The 27,103-nt window shown below is 37.5% G+C and overlaps 1 protein-coding gene across 2 annotated transcripts in view; it reads left to right on the top strand.

Moving 5' to 3' along the window:
- The first annotated feature begins 1,898 nt into the window (after positions 1-1,898).
- RAD50 (DNA repair-recombination protein (RAD50)) overlaps positions 1,899-27,103 on the top strand; it is a 46,614-nt gene continuing 21,409 nt past the window's right edge. Inside the window, exons 1-4 of one of the 2 annotated variants that reach the window (XM_090012783.1) lie at positions 1,899-2,150; positions 2,246-2,413; positions 3,144-3,217; positions 25,959-26,073. In XM_090012783.1, coding sequence (XP_089868909.1) covers positions 1,941-2,150; positions 2,246-2,413; positions 3,144-3,217; positions 25,959-26,073 — 567 coding nt within the window. In that variant the 5' untranslated portion in view covers positions 1,899-1,940. Of the gene's footprint in view, positions 2,151-2,245; positions 2,414-3,041; positions 3,218-25,958; positions 26,074-27,103 lie in introns of both variants that reach the window. The other variant, XM_090012782.1, reaches the window with a different exon arrangement.

Here is a 27,103-nt window from a genome sequence, read left to right as displayed (position 1 = left end):
GAGCTCTGATATGATCTAGATTCTCTGGTTCCAATAGTCGGATCTGGTAGACAGATGGTTGGTCTGTTTCGGGTTCTGATCAGAATCTCTACAACGGGGTGTTCCGGGTCAGAATTGGGTTTGATCCGATATTTATTATACTTTTTACAAGGAAAATCAATTTTACCCGTTTTGAGCACGCCCAGTATCACAAAGCTTCATATCTCAAACGGATCTAAAATTTTTTTATGAGATTCGATCCGTGTGGGAAGGAAATAGACCCGCTGAACCACAGTTGTTTTGGTGAGTTTAGCAATGTGCTGGATTTATTTGACCCATCAGGTGCACCCTGATGGGTCAAATATCCGACCCGCTGACAGCAACCTCTATACCGTAGGACTGTCAATGGTTTGAATCTGTATTAGGTATCTGATCCATCCCGAACTAACACTTTCAATTCAGAGACGGACATAGAATAGTACAAATCGGGTCCACTTAAATCCAAACCCAATAACACCTGGTTTGGGTATGACACAGATCCATGGTTCTGTTTCGGAACATATTCTAACAAGGTCCCTATGATACACTCAAGGTTGTCAACGGGTTGGACCTAGCGGTGAAACCAGGTTAGATTCGGGCCGGATCTTACCATATATAGATCCAAACCCGAGATGTAAACAGTAAATCCGAATCTAAATCCTATCCCAAGATATAAGGTTGAATACAAATCCGAAGTACAAGTGGTAGTACTGGATCTGGAAAAAATTAAACAAAAACAAGCCAGTTACATGTAAAAAAATATAATTGGATTGGATTTTGATTTGGATCAACTTCATATCTGATTTAAAATGTTGATCCGAATCTGAAAATAAACTGACACAGCATATCTGAATCTGATCTGAATGCACACTGAGATTTTACTGGAGATAACATATTGGTCTCGGACCGGACATCCAACCACATCCACTCGGTTTGCAGCCCTAAGTACTTGGGCCTCCGTTAAAATCAGTGGGTCTGGATCTGGATTCAACTAAGAGTTGGTATCTGATTCAGGCCTCAGTCCAACCGGATCTTTCATGGAAAAACCATAGCTCGGTCTGACAAGTAGGGGTGTCAACGGGTCTGGTTTGGTTCAGACCAAGGTGAAACCAAACCCAAATTTGATTTTCGATGATGGTATTGGGTCTAACCCGACCCATCATAAGAGAAACTATACCCAGGTTCTATACGGGTTACATGAACCGGACCCTGACCATACCTGATAAAATAATATTTTTTTTATCATTTTTACATTTAAAATTGTGTATCTTAATTGGAACTCGGGTTGGACCCAAGTCTGATATGAAATTTCACAAGCCATACCCGGATTCATATATTAATCGGACCCTTATTGGTTTGAAACGGGTCGGATCCTTGTGAAATCTGAGCCATTGATACCCCTACTGACAAGAATTACATAAACCAGAGCCACTCCATACCTCGTAAAATAATATTTTTTATGTTTTTTAGGTTCAAGTATAGCTAATCTTAATCGGAACTCGGGTTGGGCCGGAGTTTGGTATGAAATTTCATAAACCATACCCAGGTCTATGCTAACTGGACCTCACAGGTCTGACCCGAACAATTAATTGGATCGCTTGTTTCGTACCAAACCCCAACCCTACTAAATCTGAAACGGTTTTGAATCGGGTTATACCCGACCCGTTAACACGCCTCTAACTCTAACAAAGACCAGATACAGTTGTGAATAGGCCCCAGGATTAAGACCCGGCCCAAAACCAGAAGTAGCTAAAAAACGGGTCCGAGTTACCAAGTTTATTGGGATCCACACGACCCACTTTCACACTACTTTCTAATAAACTTCCCAAAGAAGATACCTGCGCGCCATTTCCAGTCTCTCTCTCTCTCTCTCTCTGCGTCTCTGCGGGTGTTGGGGGAAGGCAGGCCCGTGAGGATCGAAGATGAGTACGGTAGACAAAATGTTGATAAAGGGGATACGCAGTTTCAGCCCTGAGAACAAGTACGTCATCACTTTCTACAAGCCCTTAACCCTAATCGTCGGCCCCAACGGTGCCGGCAAGACCACCGTAATCGAGTGCCTGAAGCACGCCTGCACCGGCGAATTGCCGCCGAACGCGAGGTCCGGCCACAGCTTCATCCACGACCCCAAGGTGAGCTCGTTGATGGTGTTTTGTTTTGGTATTTTGGGTTTCAAGTTATAGAGAGAGATGAAGATTGGTGGTGGTGAATGTGTTGGTGGTTGCAGGTAGCCGGCGAGACGGAGACGAAGGGGCAGATCAAGCTCCGGTTCAAGACGTCGGCCGGGAAGGACGTCGTGTGCATCCGCTCGTTCCAGCTGACGCAGAAGGCCTCCAAGATGGAGTACAAGGCGATAGAGAGCGTGTTGCAGACGGTTAATCCTCACACCGGCGAGGTATTTCTTGTACCGTATTGGTAATCGTGTGGGTTACTCGCTTGATTGGAATTGAAGAGCGTGTTTGAAATGATAAAGAACATTTTTAGAATCACATTGAGAGAGGAAAACAAATGGCAACATGTTTTTGCCTGGTTTCTCGGTAGGTCTATCGGCATTCTTTAATCGGGGATCCTAGTTACTTGTTGATCATCACTGGCTAGTGATAGCTTGTCACTGCAATCCTCTTTCTTGCTGGCCATTGACCTTTTCTATTAAGTCATCGGCAATTTGAGCCTCAAATTAGTTATTCTTCTGATATATGATCTATTTTATACCCCAGCGACTTATAATAGGTTATTCAATAAGCTATGTGCAAGACCAAACAAAAATTAGTTACAGGGACATATTATCGTTTACTCAACATTGTGTTGTATACTATAGGAACATTAAACTTATTGCTATAATTTAAACTAATTGTGTAAAAAGTGATGCAAAATCTGTTCAATGCATCAGAAATTTCTCATAGATAATATTTGTTGATTCTTAACAGTTATTTGATTAACATATCATGCTGTCTCCATAAGCTAAGTATGTATTCTCTTGCTTCTTAAATTTTGAGTTCATCCATTGATCTTTGTAACTGCAGAAAGTATGCTTGAGCTACCGATGTGCAGACATGGATAGGGAAGTTTCTGCTCTAATGGGTGTCTCTAAAGCTGTTTTGGAAAATGTTATATTTGTCCACCAGGATGAAGCAAATTGGCCTTTGCAAGATCCCTCCACATTGAAGAAGAAGTTTGATGATATTTTTTCTGCCACCAGGTTCAATGTTAATCCCTTCCTTTAAGATTTATGTTTCTAAAACTCTAAGTTATTCAATTAAGCATTAGTGAAGCAAGAAAGAGACGAAAGTAAATTTATCCAAACCTTTTAGATAACTGATTATTGAGTCTGGTTACACTACTCTATTTCCAACCCTGATCGCTGTTTCAATACAGTATTTCCTTTTGTCCAGATTTCTCCTTGAATATCAGGATGCCTATCTTGATATTGGGCTTCTTTGCATTGAAAATGCTCCAATGACAATATCCACAACAGTGGAACATGAACTTCCTCTTGTTGAAAACCATATAAAATACTACCCAAAAAGTGAAAACGAGCCTTTGAGTGGCAATCTAAGACCAAAATGAGGCAAGTGGAGAAAAAACTGGTTGGAAATTAACAATACTAAAAAGATAACATATGGGAGACTGTAAATTTGGGTATGCTGGTGTACCAGAGGCACCATATATTGTGTTTTATTTGACGTTGGTAGTGTATTGCTGTGAAAGTATCTTCAACAAGATACTATGATCAATACTTTAATATTCTTGATAATAAATACTTGCATACATGCACAATAAGAACACTTAGAACACTTGTGCACAAAAGCACAATACAAATCTCACAAATGCACAACAACTTAAAAGTGAAATGCAAACACTTTATGAATCACTTGGGCTTTGACCCAAAGCCATGAAGTTACAAAGGGGGGAATGCCCCTATTTATATACAATGCGAAGGACCTTGGAGGGGGCCAACTCATAGACGTTGGAGCCCCTCCAACGGTATGAGAGTGCCCCCCCCCCCCCCCAAGGTGCATTTGACTTTAGTCAAAAGAAAAATAAAAAAGAAGAAAAGGAAAAAATAAAAAGCAAAATTACAAGCATATTCGTAAAATGAATATGCGCAAGAATTGAGAAATGACTCAACTACCCCTACGACTAATAATAAAGAAGTATATATTTTATATTATATATAATTAGGTAGATACATATACATATATATCATATATGTATATGTATCACTTTTTATATATAAAATATATATAAGATTATAATATTTGATATATAATTTAACACCCCCCTCAAACCTAGGGCCAAATGACTGAAAGTTTGCCAAGGAGAAAGTTGAATCGCGGAGCACACAAAGCTTTGGTGAAGAAATCTGCCAACTGATATTCTGAAGTGACATATGAAAGATCGATGACTCCTTTCAGATAGGATTTTCGAACATAGTGACAGTCCATTTCAATGTGCTTAGTTCGCTCGTGGAAGGTATGATTTTTGACAATATAAATTGCACTCTTGTTGTTATAGCATAGCTTAGTGGGACCTTCTATTGTGATCCCCATGTCTTCTAGTAGCTGATGAATCCATATGATTTTCATGGTATTAATTGCCATGACATGATATTCAGCTTCAGTTGAGGATAGAGACACTTTCTGTTGCTTCATATATCTTCATGAGATCAGCGAGTCTCCTAAAAACACACAAAACCAGTGGTGGAGTGACAGTTATTTGGGTCACCTCCCCAGTAAGAGTCAGTATAAGTAATTAATTTTAATTCAGAAGAAGAGGATAAGAATACTCTCTTATTTAGTGTACCCTTTTATGTATCTTACGACCCGCAAGATGGCACTCATGTGAACCGATGTTGGTGCATGTTGAAACTGACTTGCAGTATGAACTGCATGAAAAATATCTGGTCTAGTAATACTCAGATACATCAATGATCCCACAAGTTATCTGTAAGGGGTGAGATCGGAGAGAGGAATACCATCATCAATCTTTATCTTGGCTCCCACTATAGTAGGAGTTTCACAAACCTTATCATCTGTAATACCTGACCTGTCAATAATCTCAGGGGCAAGTTTAGTTTGAGATACAAATACCCTCTATGAGAGTATGCTACTTCAATACCCAAAAAATAAGTTAGAAAACCCAAATCAGACATTTCAAATTTATCTTTCAAAATTGATTTTATGCTTTTAACCTCTTTAGAATCACTATCGGGTTATACACATATCATCCACGTACAAAAGCAAGATCACAATCCCTGCATTGGTTTTTCTAACAAACAAGGCAGTGTCAGTGAAACAGGATGAAAAACCATTTTCTAACATTACTGAGTTAAACCTATCATACCAAGCCTTGGAGGCTTGTTTTAAACAATAAAATGCTTTTCGAAGGCGAAACACTTTCCCTTTGGTAGTCTCCATTCTTGGTGGAGCATTCATATATACCTCTTCATTCATATCACCGTTTAGGAAGACATTTTTAACATCCATTTGATAGATGTTCCACTTGTTGATTGAGGCAACAGTGATGAGACATCAGACAATGATAATTCGGGCCACATGAGCAAAAGTTTTTTCATAGTCAATCCCATATTCTTGACTATATTCCTTTACAACTAATTGAGCCTTATATCTCTCAAGAGATTCATCGCTCTTAGTTTTAACCTTAAATACCCATCTACACCCTATTGTTTTCTTACCATTAAGTAGATCTTGAAATTCCCAAGTCTTGGCTCTTCTCAGAGCCCCAAGTTCATTCTCCATATTTACTGTTCATTTCGAACATTTTCGTGCTTCCTCAAAATTTCTAGGTTCTATATATGAATGAATGATACTAAGACAAGCTCTATATTTGGGTGAAAAAGATTCATACGAGATAAACCTAGAGGGAGCTTTCCTATGTCTTTCGGTCCTTCGCAGGTTCTCCTCACCTTGAGGAACAGTCCTACTGGTGTCATCATATCTTTCAAGAGCACTTTTAAAGGTGTTTTTATCTCTATGAACATAGGTGATGGGATCTCTAGATGATCCCTCATCGATATGTTGATAAGGAGGGGAGTATTAGAATATGGAGTATGGATTGGATATGGATCCGATAAATGATCCATATCCAATCACGTGTTTTGTTTCCTTTGTATTCTAATGTAACATGTGTTACTAATGAGGGGCATTTTTGTCCTTGTAAGGTTATTGTAACCCTATTAAGAGTAATGTAGCATTACTGCAACTGCTAAGAAAAAAGTGGCAGGCGGTTCCCAAATATCGAGTTCTCTCTTCTCTCTCTCTCTCACACCGATTCCTTGCTTCTTTAGGAGTTCTTTCATGGTATCAGAGCAACAGGTCTCAGGTTACGTGAACTGCAAAAGCACTTCATCTGGTCCTACTGCAAACAGGTACTAGTTTCCTGCTGAAAAAGCTGCCCAAGTACTTCATCTGGTCCTACTGCAAAAAGGTACCCCAGTATTCTCTGCGTGAACAACAGTTTCCTGTTGAAAAAGCTGCCCCTGGTAAAAGGTGCCCCATCTGCAAGAAGGTACAATAGAGCTCTTTTTCTGCTGTAAAAGGTGCCCCATTTTTCTGTTGCAGTTTCCTGCTGAAAAAGCTGCCCCTGGTAAAAGGTGCCCCATCTGCAAAAAGGTACAACATAGCTCTTTTTCTGCTGTAAAAGATGCCCCATTTTCCTGCTGAAGTAGCTGAAGCTGCCCCACCTCCTCTGCGTCACGTGCCTGATCTGCGTGAACAACAGATCTCCTTTTCTGCTGTAAAAGGTGTCCTATTTTCCTGCTGAAATAGCTACAGATTTGTTATCGTGTCTTTTTCTCTCTGTCGTAAATCTGAAAGTTGCGACAGAGCTGAAATTATTATCGTGTTTCTGCTGAAATAAATTTGAAATAACTTCAGATTTATTATTCTGTCTTTTTTCTATTCCTCGCAGATCTGAAATCCCTTCAGATCTGCTATTCTGTTTTTTGTCACAACCTTTAGTTATCAATTTGTCTACCTACTTATTTTCAGATCTACTATCAATTCTTTTCAGCCCTCAAATCTGTGTGTCGCAGATCTGAAAATATTTTCAGATCTACTATTAGTTCTTTTCAGCCCTCAAATCTGTCTGACACACCTACTTATTTTGTCTTTGTTTTAATTCTTTGTCAGTCCTTTATTTTTTGTCCCAGCCACCAGTTTCTTTCCGCTGACAAACAGTCTATCAATGGATTCTTCGGGTAATTCAGGTCTCTCTTCCAGTTTCCTGGGGCAGTTAGTTTCAGAAAAGTTAACTACCAACAAATACTTGACTTGGAAAAGGCAGATTGCCCCTTTTATTCGGAGTCAAGATCTTTTAGGCCACTTAGATGGGTCAATGCCTTCAGAATTTATCACCACCGAAGCCAAAGAGGATGGAGGATTGCCGAATACTATTTGCAACCCTGCATTTGTTACTTGGATGAAGCGTGATCAGGCACTCGTCGCATACATTACTTCCACGTTGTCACAAGAAGTCTTGATTTTCATTCCTGATGATTGCACATCTAAAGTTTTGTGGGGGTCTTTAGCTCAGACCTATTTGTTAAAATGTAAAACTGTACATATATGTATATATAATAATATTATATTATATATATATATACATTTTTCATTTCTTTCTTTTCTGTAATTTTTTTCCTTTATTTTTTATTTTTTGTCTTTATGTCATCTAGTTCAGTTTGAACTAGAATGACTGTTGCTAGTCAAGTCCTGTCCAGACTTGACTAGCAATAGAGCTGTTGGACTGACACAGTCCAACAGCTCTTAATAGAGCTGTTGGACTGACACATTCCAACAGCTCTAAATAGAGCTGTTGGACTGTGCCCAACAGCTCTATTGAGTCCTCTTTCAGCTGTGTATATAAAGGGGTGCAGCCCCTCTTGTATTTTACTCCAATGCTTCTTAAGCAATTGGTTTTTCATATCAATAAAGAATACATTTTTATTTTTATTTTGTTTCCAGTTATACCCTTTTTAAGGGTTATGCTTTAGTGTCATTCTTGACACTTGCTCTTGTTAATCTAAGCTCGTGTTTCGAAGATCCCCATTTCATTTCATGGTATCAGGGCCGCAGAAGTACTAAATCTTGAGGAAAAGCTGCCTCGGTTTCCGTGCCCGTTTGCAAAAGTGTTCGCCACTTGATGAGAAGTGTTTTATCACTTCATTGGAGAAGATTTCACATCTTGTTGTATTGTTTTTTTTTTTTTCTTTTTCATTTTCCTTGTTTCTCTTCTATCCCTATTCTTTCTCTCCTTGTAATCGATGGATAACAATGATAAAGTCACCATCATGCCTATGAAACTAAGCGATACGAACTATGTAACATGGGCTTCAATCATGAAGCACCATATATGGGGAAAAGGCTTATGGGGGATTGTGGATGGTTCCGATTCGGAACCTAAGCTATCTCTTACTAAAAAGGAGGGAGATAAAGAGGTCCCTCCATCGGAAGAAGAGAAAATCAAGGTTATTGCCTCATACGAGAAGAAATGGAAAGAATGGAGAATATCTCATGCGAAGATAATGTCATGGCTTATCAATAGCGTTGACATTAAAAAATGCTCAAGTCTTGCCAAATTTGATCATGCCGATAAGGCATGGGAATACCTTAAGAATATGTATTCCCTTAAAGATATTGCACACGTGTGCAACCTCCAAGAAAAAGTTCGAATGATGACACAAGGAGACAAAACTATTCGTGAATATTACAATGGGTTGTCCGAACTTTGGGAAGAACTTTCCCTTTTAGAACCAAAGTGGCATTGTGCCGAAGACATCGAGCTTCGTCAGAAACAACTCGATGCCGAACATTTTTACCAGTTTATCACTGGATTAAGGCCGGAATTTGAAACCACTAAATCGGCCCTCTACTTCACCGGGGAAAAATTTCTTCTATTGTTGAAACTATTGAAGAGTTAACAATGGAAGAAAATCGTCTCCGGAAAGGTTCTTTAAAAATTGAAGATGATTCTGTTTTAGCCGTGTCTAGACCAGAGAATCATGTTCGATCATATAGGCCTCCTCACTTTAACCGACAAAATGGTGACTATGATAAGAAGAAAGTTATTTGTCATCACTGTCATGAACCGGGACACTACAGGCCACAATGTCCCAAACTTAAGGAGCTGAGAGAAAAAAGAGCTGCAATTGCTGGATCGGAGCCTAAAGATCAGGATGCACCAGTTTCCCTGACCCAACTAATGGAGATTCTTCAGCCTCTCATCAAAGGTGCCTCTTCCTCATCTGAAGCTTCAACCGGCGCAACAGCCTCATCTTTTTCTGATCTAGGTAAAATTTCTTGGCTTCTTGACTCTGGTGCATCTTTTCATATGACCCCAAATAATCAAAGTCTATCCAAATGTGTTAAAAATAAAACAAGTGTGTCAAAGGTCTTTACTGCTGATGGGACTTCTCTTGAAATAGAAGGAATAGGAAATTTTGAAAAAATGTATAAAACAAAAAAATTTTTTATTCCAGAAATTAGACATGTTCCCAAATTAAATTTAAATCTTTTATCTGTATCTCAAATTTCTGATTATGGGTGTAATATTTTTTTTTCTTCTCATGGTTGTTGGGTACAGGATCGCCAGTCAGGCAAGCTGATTGGGGAAGGCCATAGAGAAGGAGGACTCTATTACATGGATTTTTTGGAAATGCCAAAGAAAGCTTTTTGTTATAATATTCAAAAAATAGAGTTGGAACTGTGGCATAAGAGACTTGGTCACCCACATATAGCCAAAATCCAACATTTTCCAAATCTAGGGAAATTTTGTAATTCTGAATCATTTGATTGTAAAGATTGTATTCTCGGCAAAATGAAAAGATTACCATTTCAGAACAGAACCTTTTTCTCTTCAAGACCACTTGAATTAATACACTCGGATGTTTGGGGTCCTGCACCAGTAATTTCTAAAGGAGGATTTGTTTACTATGTTATTTTTGTCGATGATTTCTCCCGACATACATGGATGTACTTTCTCAAACATAAGTTTGAAGTATTTTCATACTTTCAAACTTTTCATAATATGGTTAAAAACAAGTTTCAAAATGATATTACTATTTTTCGCACAGATTCAGGGGGAGAGTTCTTATCCACAGATTTTCAAAATTATCTTAAATTGCATGGCATCACACATCAAAGATCTTGTCCTTATACACCTCAACAAAATGGACTGGCAGAACGAAAACATCGCCATATTATAGAAACCACTAGGACTTTATTAATAGCAAATCAAGTCCCGAAAGACTTTTGGGCAGAAGCTGCCTTAACTGCCACATATCTCATTAATAGGATGCCATCTTCTTCGTTACAAAATATCACTCCCATTGAAAAACTTATGAACATTTCTCCAGACTACTCTAGACTAAGAATATTTGGGTGCAAATGTTTCATATTTACTGACAAAAATGATAAACTTTCCCCTCGTGCGATTCCCTGTGCCTTTTTAGGATATGCTGAAAACCAGAAAGGTTATAGATGTTTTGACTTCAAAAATAATAAACTATATGTGTCTAGAAATGTTTCCTTTCTTGAAAAGGAGAGCTTCTTTGATTTTAGAAAATTAAAAGACGTCACTGAATACTCCTTTTTGCTAGATCTAACATCAACATCTAATGAATATGACCTTGACTGTAACTTTGATGATGATCAAAGAATTATTGATCTTAATGTTGAAAATGAAGAAGTTCATAGAGATACTAGTATTCAATATTCCAGGCGACAAGAGTCTAATCCTCCATGTGCACTTGAGAAATATTCTAACATTCCAACTAGACAATCAACCCGAATCTCGAGGCCTCCAGGAAAGTTTGTATCATACGAGTCTTTCTCACCCACATATAGGGCAGTTATTGCATTAATTCACTCATATGAAGAACCATCCACATATTTTCAAGCAAAAAATGATATCAAATGGATAGAAGCCATGAAAGCTGAATTAGATGCACTTGAAAAGGCTTCTACATGGAATATTCAAGATCTTCCTCCAGGGAAGAAAACTATAGGATGTCGATGGGTTTATAAAATTAAAACCAAGAGTGATGGTACTCTTGAAAGATATAAAGCCCGTTTAGTAGTCAAAGGTTATGCCCAAGAATATGGGATTGATTATGAAGAAACCTTTGCTCCGGTGGCTCGTATGACTACTGTCCGAACCTTAATTGCCTTAGCTTCTATCAAAAAATGGTCTATTTTTCAAATGGATGTCAAAAATGCTTTTTTAAATGGAAAGCTAGTTGAAGAAGTATATATGGAACCCCCTCCTGGTCTAAGTATTCCTAAGGGTAAAGTCCTCCGCTTAGAAAAAGCTCTTTATGGACTTAAACAAGCACCAAAAGCTTGGTATGATAGGTTTAGTCGTGTTATGATTGATATTGGTTTTCAATTCTGTTTAACTGACACTGCTTTGTTTATTAAGAATTCTGATGCAGGGATCATTGTGCTTCTTCTCTATGTGGATGATATGATCATCACCGGAAGCAATAAACAGGGAGTTGAAACAATCAAAACACTTCTTAAATCTCATTTTGAAATGACTGATTTGGGCTTGTTGAGATATTTTTTAGGCATTGAAGTTGCTTATTCTCCTAGAGGATATTTATTATCTCAGACTAAATTTGCTTTTGATATTGTTTTCAGGTCTGGTATTACTGATGATAAGAAAGTCGACACTCCAGAAGTTGTTAATGTTAAAATGAAGATTGATGATGGAGAACTTCTTGCAGACCCTACTCCTTACAGACAGCTTGTCGGGGCACTTTCCTATCTATCCATTACCAGACCAGATATAGCACATGCTGTTCATACAGCAAGTCAATTTCAATATGCTCCTACTTCTGTTCATATGGGAGCAGTCATGCGTATTATCAGATACATCAAGTCCTCTCTTTCACGAGGACTTTTCTTATCTTCCTCCTCTTCTCTTGATTTAATTGCATATACTGATGCTGATTGGGGAGGTGATCCCAATAACAGACACTCAACCACTGGCTTTTGTGTCTTTTTAGGGGAATCATTAATCTCGTGGAGGTGTAAAAAGCAGCAGAAGGTATCTCTCTCATCCACCGAAGCTGAATACAGAGCCATGGCAACCACGACCATGGAAGTAGTTTGGCTCCGACGACTGCTTGCTGACATGGGAGTTGAAGCAACAAAGGCTTCACAAATGTGTTGTGACAACAAAAGTGCGATCTACATTGCCAGTAACAGAACATTCCACGAATGCACCAAACACATCGAAATGGATTGTCACTACGTCAGAGAGGAATATCTACACGGGATAATTGATCTGCCATATGTCACTTCAGAATATCAGTTAGCAGACTTCTTTACAAAGCCTCTCGCTGCTCCCCGATTTCACTTTCTCTTAGACAAACTTTCGCTCATTGTACCGTAAGTTTGAGGGGGAGTGTTAAAATGTAAAACTGTACATATATGTATATATAATAATATTATATTATATATATATATACATTTTTCATTTCTTTCTTTTCTGTAATTTTTTTCCTTTATTTTTTATTTTTTGTCTTTATGTCATCTAGTTCAGTTTGAACTAGAATGACTGTTGCTAGTCAAGTCCTGTCCAGACTTGACTAGCAATAGAGCTGTTGGACTGACACAGTCCAACAGCTCTTAATAGAGCTGTTGGACTGACACATTCCAACAGCTCTAAATAGAGCTGTTGGACTGTGCCCAACAGCTCTATTGAGTCCTCTTTCAGCTGTGTATATAAAGGGGTGCAGCCCCTCTTGTATTTTACTCCAATGCTTCTTAAGCAATTGGTTTTTCATATCAATAAAGAATACATTTTTATTTTTATTTTGTTTCCAGTTATACCCTTTTTAAGGGTTATGCTTTAGTGTCATTCTTGACACTTGCTCTTGTTAATCTAAGCTCGTGTTTCGAAGATCCCCATTTCATTTCATGGTATCAGAGCCGCAGAAGTACTAAATCTTGAGGAAAAGCTGCCTCGGTTTCCGTGCCCGTTTGCAAAAGTGTTCGCCACTTGAAGAGAAGTGTTTTATCACTTCATTGGAGAAGATTTCACATCTTGTTGTATTGTTTTTTTTTTTTTCTTTTTCATTTTCCTTGTTTCTCTTCTATCCCTATTCTTTCTCTCCTTGTAATCGATGGATAACAATGATAAAGTCACCATCATGCCTATGAAACTAAGCGATACGAACTATGTAACATGGGCTTCAATCATGAAGCACCATATATGGGGAAAAGGCTTATGGGGGATTGTGGATGGTTCCGATTCGGAACCTAAGCTATCTCTTACTAAAAAGGAGGGAGATAAAGAGGTCCCTCCATCGGAAGAAGAGAAAATCAAGGTTATTGCCTCATACGAGAAGAAATGGAAAGAATGGAGAATATCTCATGCGAAGATAATGTCATGGCTTATCAATAGCGTTGACATTAAAAAATGCTCAAGTCTTGCCAAATTTGATCATGCCGATAAGGCATGGGAATACCTTAAGAATATGTATTCCCTTAAAGATATTGCACACGTGTGCAACCTCCAAGAAAAAGTTCGAATGATGACACAAGGAGACAAAACTATTCGTGAATATTACAATGGGTTGTCCGAACTTTGGGAAGAACTTTCCCTTTTAGAACCAAAGTGGCATTGTGCCGAAGACATCGAGCTTCGTCAGAAACAACTCGATGCCGAACATTTTTACCAGTTTATCACTGGATTAAGGCCGGAATTTGAAACCACTAAATCGGCCCTCTACTTCACCGGGGAAAAATTTCTTCTATTGTTGAAACTATTGAAGAGTTAACAATGGAAGAAAATCGTCTCCGGAAAGGTTCTTTAAAAATTGAAGATGATTCTGTTTTAGCCGTGTCTAGACCAGAGAATCATGTTCGATCATATAGGCCTCCTCACTTTAACCGACAAAATGGTGACTATGATAAGAAGAAAGTTATTTGTCATCACTGTCATGAACCGGGACACTACAGGCCACAATGTCCCAAACTTAAGGAGCTGAGAGAAAAAAGAGCTGCAATTGCTGGATCGGAGCCTAAAGATCAGGATGCACCAGTTTCCCTGACCCAACTAATGGAGATTCTTCAGCCTCTCATCAAAGGTGCCTCTTCCTCATCTGAAGCTTCAACCGGCGCAACAGCCTCATCTTTTTCTGATCTAGGTAAAATTTCTTGGCTTCTTGACTCTGGTGCATCTTTTCATATGACCCCAAATAATCAAAGTCTATCCAAATGTGTTAAAAATAAAACAAGTGTGTCAAAGGTCTTTACTGCTGATGGGACTTCTCTTGAAATAGAAGGAATAGGAAATTTTGAAAAAATGTATAAAACAAAAAAATTTTTTATTCCAGAAATTAGACATGTTCCCAAATTAAATTTAAATCTTTTATCTGTATCTCAAATTTCTGATTATGGGTGTAATATTTTTTTTTCTTCTCATGGTTGTTGGGTACAGGATCGCCAGTCAGGCAAGCTGATTGGGGAAGGCCATAGAGAAGGAGGACTCTATTACATGGATTTTTTGGAAATGCCAAAGAAAGCTTTTTGTTATAATATTCAAAAAATAGAGTTGGAACTGTGGCATAAGAGACTTGGTCACCCACATATAGCCAAAATCCAACATTTTCCAAATCTAGGGAAATTTTGTAATTCTGAATCATTTGATTGTAAAGATTGTATTCTCGGCAAAATGAAAAGATTACCATTTCAGAACAGAACCTTTTTCTCTTCAAGACCACTTGAATTAATACACTCGGATGTTTGGGGTCCTGCACCAGTAATTTCTAAAGGAGGATTTGTTTACTATGTTATTTTTGTCGATGATTTCTCCCGACATACATGGATGTACTTTCTCAAACATAAGTTTGAAGTATTTTCATACTTTCAAACTTTTCATAATATGGTTAAAAACAAGTTTCAAAATGATATTACTATTTTTCGCACAGATTCAGGGGGAGAGTTCTTATCCACAGATTTTCAAAATTATCTTAAATTGCATGGCATCACACATCAAAGATCTTGTCCTTATACACCTCAACAAAATGGACTGGCAGAACGAAAACATCGCCATATTATAGAAACCACTAGGACTTTATTAATAGCAAATCAAGTCCCGAAAGACTTTTGGGCAGAAGCTGCCTTAACTGCCACATATCTCATTAATAGGATGCCATCTTCTTCGTTACAAAATATCACTCCCATTGAAAAACTTATGAACATTTCTCCAGACTACTCTAGACTAAGAATATTTGGGTGCAAATGTTTCATATTTACTGACAAAAATGATAAACTTTCCCCTCGTGCGATTCCCTGTGCCTTTTTAGGATATGCTGAAAACCAGAAAGGTTATAGATGTTTTGACTTCAAAAATAATAAACTATATGTGTCTAGAAATGTTTCCTTTCTTGAAAAGGAGAGCTTCTTTGATTTTAGAAAATTAAAAGACGTCACTGAATACTCCTTTTTGCTAGATCTAACATCAACATCTAATGAATATGACCTTGACTGTAACTTTGATGATGATCAAAGAATTATTGATCTTAATGTTGAAAATGAAGAAGTTCATAGAGATACTAGTATTCAATATTCCAGGCGACAAGAGTCTAATCCTCCATGTGCACTTGAGAAATATTCTAACATTCCAACTAGACAATCAACCCGAATCTCGAGGCCTCCAGGAAAGTTTGTATCATACGAGTCTTTCTCACCCACATATAGGGCAGTTATTGCATTAATTCACTCATATGAAGAACCATCCACATATTTTCAAGCAAAAAATGATATCAAATGGATAGAAGCCATGAAAGCTGAATTAGATGCACTTGAAAAGGCTTCTACATGGAATATTCAAGATCTTCCTCCAGGGAAGAAAACTATAGGATGTCGATGGGTTTATAAAATTAAAACCAAGAGTGATGGTACTCTTGAAAGATATAAAGCCCGTTTAGTAGTCAAAGGTTATGCCCAAGAATATGGGATTGATTATGAAGAAACCTTTGCTCCGGTGGCTCGTATGACTACTGTCCGAACCTTAATTGCCTTAGCTTCTATCAAAAAATGGTCTATTTTTCAAATGGATGTCAAAAATGCTTTTTTAAATGGAAAGCTAGTTGAAGAAGTATATATGGAACCCCCTCCTGGTCTAAGTATTCCTAAGGGTAAAGTCCTCCGCTTAGAAAAAGCTCTTTATGGACTTAAACAAGCACCAAAAGCTTGGTATGATAGGTTTAGTCGTGTTATGATTGATATTGGTTTTCAATTCTGTTTAACTGACACTGCTTTGTTTATTAAGAATTCTGATGCAGGGATCATTGTGCTTCTTCTCTATGTGGATGATATGATCATCACCGGAAGCAATAAACAGGGAGTTGAAACAATCAAAACACTTCTTAAATCTCATTTTGAAATGACTGATTTGGGCTTGTTGAGATATTTTTTAGGCATTGAAGTTGCTTATTCTCCTAGAGGATATTTATTATCTCAGACTAAATTTGCTTTTGATATTGTTTTCAGGTCTGGTATTACTGATGATAAGAAAGTCGACACTCCAGAAGTTGTTAATGTTAAAATGAAGATTGATGATGGAGAACTTCTTGCAGACCCTACTCCTTACAGACAGCTTGTCGGGGCACTTTCCTATCTATCCATTACCAGACCAGATATAGCACATGCTGTTCATACAGCAAGTCAATTTCAACATGCTCCTACTTCTGTTCATATGGGAGCAGTCATGCGTATTATCAGATACATCAAGTCCTCTCTTTCACGAGGACTTTTCTTATCTTCCTCCTCTTCTCTTGATTTAATTGCATATACTGATGCTGATTGGGGAGGTGATCCCAATAACAGACACTCAACCACTGGCTTTTGTGTCTTTTTAGGGGAATCATTAATCTCGTGGAGGTGTAAAAAGCAGCAGAAGGTATCTCTCTCATCCACCGAAGCTGAATACAGAGCCATGGCAACCACGACCATGGAAGTAGTTTGGCTCCGACGACTGCTTGCTGACATGGGAGTTGAAGCAACAAAGGCTTCACAAATGTGTTGTGACAACAAAAGTGCGATCTACATTGCCAGTAACAGAACATTCCACGAATGCACCAAACACATCGAAATGGATTGTCACTACGTCAGAGAGGAATATCTACACGGGATAATTGATCTGCCATATGTCACTTCAGAATATCAGTTAGCAGACTTCTTTACAAAGCCTCTCGCTGCTCCCCGATTTCACTTTCTCTTAGACAAACTTTCGCTCATTGTACCGTAAGTTTGAGGGGGAGTGTTAAAATGTAAAACTGTACATATATGTATATATAATAATATTATATTATATATATATATATATACATTTTTCATTTCTTTCTTTTCTGTAATTTTTTTCCTTTATTTTTTATTTTTTGTCTTTATGTCATCTAGTTCAGTTTGAACTAGAATGACTGTTGCTAGTCAAGTCCTGTCCAGACTTGACTAGCAATAGAGCTGTTGGACTGACACAGTCCAACAGCTCTTAATAGAGCTGTTGGACTGACACATTCCAACAGCTCTAAATAGAGCTGTTGGACTGTGCCCAACAGCTCTATTGAGTCCTCTTTCAGCTGTGTATATAAAGGGGTGCAGCCCCTCTTGTATTTTACTCCAATGCTTCTTAAGCAATTGGTTTTTCATATCAATAAAGAATACATTTTTATTTTTATTTTGTTTCCAGTTATACCCTTTTTAAGGGTTATGCTTTAGTGTCATTCTTGACACTTGCTCTTGTTAATCTAAGCTCGTGTTTCGAAGATCCCCATTTCATTTCACTATTCTCAAATATCAGAGGCTAAAGTGTTGTTTCTTAAACGCGAATTTCAAATGTTAAGAAAGGGTGGAATGAGCATTGTTGAATTCTTAAATCAAGTCAAAAGCATCACAGATCAATTAGCCATGGTTGGATGTTCAGTCTCAGATAAAGAAAAGGTGCAACAAACACTGAATGCCCTAGGATCAGTATATCATGTTCTTGTTACATCCTTATTATGCTTGCCTGCATTGCTTTTTTTTGAGGAATTACGCGCCAAACTTTTTCAGTATGAGATGACACTGAAAAGCATGTCTGAAGCTTCAACAGGACAATCATCTACGCATGAGGTCCTTGCCACAGGAGTGATAGCTGATCGTGCACGAGGAGGACGTGGCAGAGGCAAGGGAAATCCAATCCAGGGTGGACGCGGGTTACTACCTACACCAACTTCCAATGTCAGTTTTTCAAAGAATGTTCCCACATGCTATCAGTGTAACAAACGAGGTCATATAAAGGCCAACTGCTGGTTCAACCCACAAAATCGGAATAGAATGCAAAACAATAGAAATGTTGGTATATCAGGAATTGCAGGTACATTTCGGGTCAGTGATGATGCTAAGGATCTTCTACTATCTGCTATGGCCAACTTGAATCTGAAGCAGAATGATGATGGAATATGGTATGTTGATTCTGGAGCAGCAACCCATGTCACTGGCAATGCAGGTAAGTTCTCTACTTTGACTCCCTATTTTGGTAAATCTAATATTGTAACTGGAGATGGGACTCACCACCCTATTTCAAACATAGGCAATGTCCTCATTCCTTTGTCTGAGTCATCTATCCCTTTATTTGATGTTGTTCATGCACCGACTCTACTTTGACTCCCTATTTTGGTAAATCTAATATTGTAACTGGAGATGGGACTCACCACCCTATTTCAAACATAGGCAATGTCCTCATTCCTTTGTCTGAGTCATCTATCCCTTTATCTGATGTTGTTCATGCACCGAACATAAAGAAAAATATTGTATCTGTTTCTAAACTTGTTGATTCTACCAATTCTTCTGTGGAATTTACTCCTACTTCTGTCTTTGTCAAGGATCTTCAAACGAAGGAGATGTTCGCTAAATGAGAGCGACGTGGAGACATGTATGTCTTTAATGAAGATCCAGCCTCCAGTGTCCTGAAGCTCAAGTCCGATCTCATCTCTAAAAGCGTCCTAAGTACATCCAAATGTAATAAGTCAGATCTCTGGCATTCTCGTCTTGGTCATTGTAGTCAAGTCTTTATTGAAAAGTTAGTGTCCAATGGTTTTCTTTCAGAGTCTGTTTCACCCTCATTGAAGGATAAAATATGTCCCAGTTGTCAAGTCTGCAAAAGTCATGTACTCCCTTTTCATCAAATAAATAAAAGAGCTTCCATGCCTTTTGAGATAATATGTTTAGATGTTTGGGGCCCAGCCCCTAATCCCTCCTCTTTTGGAAGTAAATATTATGTATCTTTTATTGACAGTTTCTCTCGTTTTACCTAGATATTCTTTATGAAACATAAATCAGAAGTTTTTTCCATTTTCCGTCATTTTCATGCCTATGTTAAAAATCAATTCTCTCAAAATATCCAAATTCTCCAATGTGATGGAGGTGGTGAGTATTCCTCCAAAGAATTTTTAGATTTTCTCCAAGATAATGGGATGCATCGTAGAGTTTCTTGCCCGTACACTCCACAACAAAATGGGATTGCTGAACGTAAACACAGACATATTGTGGAAAGTGCAATGAGTATGATGCATGGGAGTAATTTACCCATTGCACTTTGGACTGAAGCTTTTCACACTGCCACTTATGTGATAAACCGTCTTCCTATGCCTATTCTTGAAAATCAATATCCCTATTATGTTCTCTTTGGTGCACATCCCGATTATAATGAGTTACGAGTTTTTGGATGCACATGTTATGTACATATTGACAAATCCATGAGGACTAAATTTCAGGACAAAGCCTCTATATGCCAATTTGTAGGTTATGCAGATGAACACAAGGGTTACAGATGTTATGATCCTGCCAATAAGAAGATTAGAATTTCCAGAAATGTTGTTTTTGATGAAAATAGTTTTCTGGGAAAAGAAGCAGACGTCAATCGTGAACATATTGGTGCAGTTGCTAATTGGTATGACCCATGGCTTAATGCTGAACTTATTTCACATGTTGCTGAACATACTATTTTGACTCCTGAAAACATACATGGTGAGACAGTTTTAGATGATACATCACAAACAGAGTGTCTGAGATACAAAGGTAATGTGTATACTAGGAGACCTAGACAGCAAACGAATGTACCTGCTGAAGAACACATTGCATTATCTAATAACAGAGAAGCACCAAGAAGATCAGGCAGGATAAGGCATCCTATTGAAAAGTGGGTTAGTTATGACAACTTTTCTATGGATTTTCAGATTTTTCTATCCCAGATTGAAAAACATGATGAACCTCTTGGTTTTCATCAAGCTATCCAATCCAACAAATGGATTGAAGCGATGAATGAGGAAATCAAGACACTTCATGAGTGTCAAACATGAGAGATAGTTGGCCGCCCTCCAGATAAAAATGTTGTTGGTTCCAAATGGGTTTATAAAATTAAATATAAACTGGATGGTAGCATTGAACGGTACAAGGCGTGTCTTGTAGCCAAGGGTTTCACTCAAGAGTATGGTCAGGATTATGATGAGACATTCAGCCCAATGGTAAAAATGGGAACTATTCGCATTATACTTGGCTTGACGATTGAACATGGTTGGATCCTTAGTCAGCTTGATGTTAAGAATGCATTCCTTCATGGGGACTTAAAGGAAGAGGTCTACATGGAGCAGCCTCAAGGTTATGCAGAGGGAGACCCAAAAGAATATGTGTGCAAATTAACCAGAGCTTTGTATGGATTGAAGCAAGCTTCTAGGTCATGGTTTGAAAGCTTTTCCTTAGAAATCCAAAAACACGGTTTCTTTCATTCTCAACTTGACCATTCTCTGTTTATATATAGGGACGATACCACTATGGTTTTCTTACTCATATATGTTGATGATATTGTTATCACTGGTAATGCTCCAGACCACATTCAGCGAATTAAAGTTTTGCTGAGTATGCGATTCAAAATGAAAGACCTTGGGGAGCTGAGATATTTTCTTGGTGTAGAGGTAGACAGACAAGATGAAAAAATGTCATTAACTCAACATAAATATACTCTTGATCTTCTGGCTAAAGCAAGAATGACAGATTGTAAACCTCTACCCACACCCAGTGTTGTCAACCAGAGGCTCAGTATTTGTGATGGTGAGTTATATCCTGATGCAGTCAAGTATCGCAGTTTAGTGGGTATGCTACAATACCTTACCTTTAATAGGCCAGACATTGTATATTTTGTTAATCAAGTATCTCAATTTATGCATGAACCAAAGACTGGTCACATGGATGTTGTCAAACACATCCTTCGCTACCTAAAAGGAACGGTGGGTGATGAACTCACATATATTCAATATTCATGGAAGACACCAAAACATGACATACTGGCCTATACAGATGCAGACTGGGCAGGGGATCCAGATGAGAGGAGGTCTGTTTCAGGATACTGTGTTTTCATTGGGAGAAATCTTGTCTCATGGAGTAGCAGAAAACAGAAGGCTGTTGCAAGATCTAGCATAGAGGCAGAGTATAGATCTATGGCAGCTACCACAACAGAAGTGACTTGGATTAGGCATCTACTTACAGAGATGAGAGAGGATATCTCAAACTCAACACTTATGTGTGATAATAGAAGTGTTATACAAATTGCATTCAATCCTATTCATCACAGTCGGACTAAGCATATTGAGATTGATCAACACTTCATCAGACAAAAGATAGCTGACAAAGAGATTGAACCAGTTTATGTGCCTTCAGAAGACCAAGTTGCTGATATATTTACAAAAGGTCTCACAAGTCACCGCTTCTGGTATCTGAAGAACAAGTTGCACATGGTTCAACCCCATGCACAACTTGAGGGAGGGTATTAGAATATGGGGTATGGATTGGATATGGATCCGATAAATGATCCATATCCAATCACGTGTTTTGTTTCCTTTGTATTCTAATGTAACATGTGTTACTAATGAGGGGCATTTTTGTCCTTGTAAGGTTATTGTAACCCTATTAAGAGTAATGTAGCATTACTGCAGCTGCTAAGAAAAAAGTGGCAACCGGTTCCCAAATATCGAGTTCTCTCTTCTCTCTCTCTCCCCTCTCTCTCTCTCACACACCGATTCCTTGATTCTTTAGGAGTTCTTTCAGGGAGAGCAGAGAGGTGATAATTTTCTCGATTTCATTATCACTTGAGTCATTTTGAGTTGACTCATCATCACTTGTATCATCATCTTTAGCTAACAATTTAAATAGAAAGGAATAATCCACATTCTCATCATGAGTTTTAAGACTTTCAAAACCACTAAGATTTTCCAAAAAACTTACATTTTTGGAAACATATAATTTGTCATTTCTAGCATCATACCACCTAAAACCCTTTTGGGTTTTCGAATAACCAAGAAAGGCACAAGGAATGGCCTTTGGGGAAAGCTTATCATTTTTATCCGTAAGGACAAAACATTTACAACCAAAAACCCTTAACCTGCTATAGTCAGGTTTCTTCTCGTATAATTTTTCTAAAGGAAAGATTTTGTTCAAATTTTTTGATGAAAGTCTATTTATGAGATAGACTGAAGTAAGGGCTGCCTCAACCCAGAGTTTTTTTGGAATGTTTTGTGAAATAAGCAAAGTTCAAGTTGCTTCAATAATATGCCTATGCTTTCGTTCGACTAATCCATTTTGTTGAGGGGTTTTTTGGACAAGATTTTTTTATGGAGAATACCATAAATTTCAAGATAACTCTTGAATTCATTTGAGAGGTATTCTCCTCCAGAGATCTAAGAATTTTTAAGTTTCCATTGAATTGATTTAAAATCATCATAGGAAAAGTTTTAAAAGTCGAAAAAACTTCATGCTTATGCTTGAGAAAATATATCCAACAATACCTAGTGTAATCGTCAATAAAAATCATATAATATGAGAATCCTCCTTTAGATATCACGGGAGCCGGACCCCATACATCGAAATGAACGATTTTAAAAGGTTTTGTTGTAAACATGGATATTTGATAAAAGGGTAAACTTTTCATTTTCCCAAGAATACATTCATGACATATAAAATCTTCTTTACAAAAGTGTTTAACAAAAGGTAAATATGAGATTTTAACAATATTGGGATGTCCAAGTCTCTTATGCCATACATGAATATCTTTATTTTGGACAACGTTACAAAATTGATTTTTGGGAACTTGGAGAGAGTCGACATAGTAGAGATCCTCTCCTAGAGCGTTCCCCAATCAACCTCCCGGACCAACGATTCTGTATCCAACATTTATCAGAAGAGAATTTTATATCGCAACCATGGTCCGAGAGTTGAGAAACCAAAAGCAAATTCAAATTTAGTTTTGGTATGAATCTAATTTTTGGAATAAAAAAATCTTGTTTTCCGAAATTGCCTATTCCTTTAATTTCAAGAGATGTTCTATCCGCCGTTGAGACAAAAGATGAAAAAGAAGTTTTAGAATATTCGAAAAGAAAACAAACACTTGGGGTCATATGAAATGATGCACCAGAATCTAAAAGCCACGATATCTTACCGGGGGTGAAGAGGTTGTCATAGCGGCTCCGGAAATTCCTCCCTTGAGAAGAGGTTGAAGAGCTTCCATAATTTGTTGTAGAGAAAGAGACCCATTAGAAGATGATGGCCGTTCTTCCGGTTGAGTTGTGGTAGCCATTGCAAGCAATTTCTTTCATTTTGGGCAAATTGGTTTGATATGCCCTGGTTCTTTACAAAAAATGACAAGTTAGTTTGCTATAGTCTCTTTTTCCATTTTACCCATTTCCTCCTTGATTTTGATTCTTAAAGTGAGGAGGTTTTTCAGTCCTCACATTGTTACCCGCTCTTGAAACGACATTCACCCTTTCACTTTCTTCTTGAATAGAAGAGGTAGCAAGGATGCTAGGGTTGCTTTTACTAATACCCATACGGGTTTATTCCCCACTCAATTTAGTAATTACATCTTCAATGGAGGGAGATGTGAAAGAAGAAAGAAGAAAGAAGAAAGAAGAGAGGATCGAATTTGTTCAAATTCGGGTCTAAGGCCATTTAGGAAGTTAAAAAAGCGATCTTCCTCTAGTTGTTTGTGTCTATGCTCGATAGCTTCACCACTCCATTTGGGTTCAAGCATAGCAAGCTCGTTCCAAATGGAAGACAATTCATCAAAGTATTTCCGAATAGTAATCTCATTTTGTTGTAGGGTTAATGCCCTCTTTTGAAGGTAGTACTTGTGCGATAAATCTCTTGATGTATACATTTTTTCAAGATATAGCCAAGCTTCAGAAGCTTTCTTGAATTTGATGATATTGACATTGATCTTGGTTTCAACAGATGAGAAAATCCAAGATAAGATCTTGAAGTTTCTTATTTTTCATTCATGTTTTTTTTTTGGAATAGTCTTCAAAAACTCTTTGCCTTTCTTGTCCTTCAAGAATCTTTATATCTCCTTTTTCGATAATGGTAAATTTTGGTTCAGGTTCCGGTCTCGAACCTTGAACATACCCCCAAAGCCCATTTCCTTTAATATGAGCTTCCATATTACCAGCCCAAACATGATAGTTTGAACCATTGAGTTTAAACCCGAGGGAGAAGTGAGAGTCTTTTTTGCCCATTAGAGAGGATATAAATAAAAAAAGAACACGTACCTCAATAGATTTTTAAGTCTTTCTTGACAAAGAAGATTTCTAAAATATTGTCCGAAGGAAGTGATGCACTCTAATCTCTAATAGCTTGAAGGCACGTTTTTCGAGGTAACTAAGAATGTGGAGAATCACACGATCTTCTTTCTTCAAACGTGGCTTTGATACCATGTGAAAGTATCTTCAACAAGATACTATGATCAATACTTTAATATTCTTGATAGTAAATACTTGCATACATGCACAATAAGAACACTTAGAACACTTGTGCACAAAAGCACAATACAAATCTCACAAATGCACAACTTAAAAGTGAAATGCAAACACTTTATGAATCACTTGGGCTTTGACCCAAAGCCATGAAGTTACAAAGGGGGGAATGCCCCTGAGAAGGACCTTGGAGGGGGCCAACTCATAGACGTTAGAGCCCCTCCAACGGTCACAATTGTGACCGTTGGAGGGGCCCAACGTCTATGAGAGTGGCCCCCCAAGGTGCATTTGACTTTAGTCAAAAGAAAAGAAAAATAAAAAAGAAGAAAAGGAAAAAATAAAAAGCAAAATTACAAGCATATTCGTAAAATGAATATGCTAAAAAATTGAGAAATGACTAAACTACCCCTATGGCTAATAATAAAGAAGTATATATTTTATATTATATATAATTAGGTAGATACATATACATATATATCATATATGTATCACCTTATATATATATATAAAATATATATGAGATTGCAATATTTGATACATAATTTTAACAATTGCATGATAAGTACAATACAGCACATTCCATCCTTCTAGCTAATTAAAGAGCCCATGATGATGGTCTTCTACATACATAATACATTCTGTGCCATAAGATACCTTAGGATGCATTATGGGCACATTTGCAACTGTGATGCTGATGCAGTTTTCCAAGCTTAGGTTGGCACAGTTGCAACAGTTTGCAATCTTTCCATGGCGAGATGGTCATGTAAATCATTTTCACATGGGAAATCCTAGCCTTCACACTGATGCAAGGTCTTTTGAACCATTTTCTCACCTTGCTGAAGTTGCAAGCAACTCGATGTGCCCCATGTTTCTTACCTTATACATAGACTGAAGTGCTACATTTTGTTTTACTGTTTGGCATCTAAATGACTCTTAACTGTTGGACAATACTGTACCTTATGCACTTTGGATTACATTTTGGGGCATTCTGGATTCATAGTAATGCTTATGTCTTTTGCGTTATTATTTACATATAATTTGGTTCTGTGCAGGTAATCTGATGGATGCACAAAGTTCACTGAGATAGATTTATTTTCTTCAACTATAATTGTTTTTGCTATGTCTTCCTAATCAGATATACAAAAGCCCTAGAGGTAATAAAAAAGCTTCACAAGGATCAAGCACAGGAGTTAAAGATGTATAGGCTTAAATTGGAGAATCTTCAGACTTTGAAAGATGCGGCATTGAAGGTGCTTTACTGATAATCATTAAGTATCTGTTTGGCCTGAATTCTTGCATTGTTTACAAGGACATTGTACCTTTTTTCTTTATCTACTATTTCTACAGTAACAATTTGCATCTGTTGAATTCTCTAGATTTCTGTGCACTGTTATCTGCTTTGTTGGTTTATTTTGCTCTATGCTCATACTATGATGAAATTAGTGCAATGTTGCTTGTTCTTATTCTGTTTTCTGAAATATTCTACTTTAGCTGGCCAACATGAGTTAGAAGATGATAGGTTTGAGTTACTAACATAGAGCCTTGTTGATAAAAAATACCATGTACTGATCAACACTAATAGGTTGTCAAAAGTGCTCAAGCTATTAAAACTGTATTTATATGTTCACAACAAAGGCTCCCTGCATGAACTCATGTCAAGTGTCTGACACCTGTTTGTGGAGTATGGAGTCTATGGACACTGTGAAGTTATGGTGCATCCATATCTTAAACATTTTTCTTGTCTCCATCCTATCATCATCAACAGCATTTACTCCAAGCTCCTCTCAACACAAGCATTGGACTTTGTACCTTTACTGGACAATCATTGGAAAAACGTGCATAAGTTTCTTGCTTTAAAAAATAACTTTTAAAGCCTGAGGATTATAAAATCAAAATATTCAGAATCTAAGTTTTAGTTTTCAATCAAAATAACAAAACTCTAATTATTCTAAAACCTTAGGTTTTGATTAAAAATCTCAAAACAAAAAAGAAAGCAAGGATTTGCCAAATCTGTCCAGATCAATGAAAAGTTGTGAAAATAAAATAAAGCATATTTATTTGTTAAGGCTTGCCAAGTTCAATACTTCACACCGCTCTGACACAGACACATGTCAGTGTCCAGTAACATAGGTGTGAATATTGGTGCTGGTAGTGATGGTCTAAAATGTTTAGGGCTCTTTTTAGTGTAAATTTAAACCGATATTTGTATGGTTCAAAATTGGTGTGTATATGCATTGGTATGGTTGTTAAGTAAATTGAGACAAATTCTAAAAAGTTGAT

The sequence above is a fragment of the Nuphar pumila genome, chromosome 7 (assembly GCF_984573655.1).
Source record: "Nuphar pumila chromosome 7, dmNupPumi1.hap1.1, whole genome shotgun sequence".
NCBI lineage: Eukaryota > Viridiplantae > Streptophyta > Magnoliopsida > Nymphaeales > Nymphaeaceae > Nuphar > Nuphar pumila.
The sequence above is the reverse complement of the archived record's forward strand: the minus strand, read 5'-3'. Positions and strand labels throughout refer to the sequence as shown.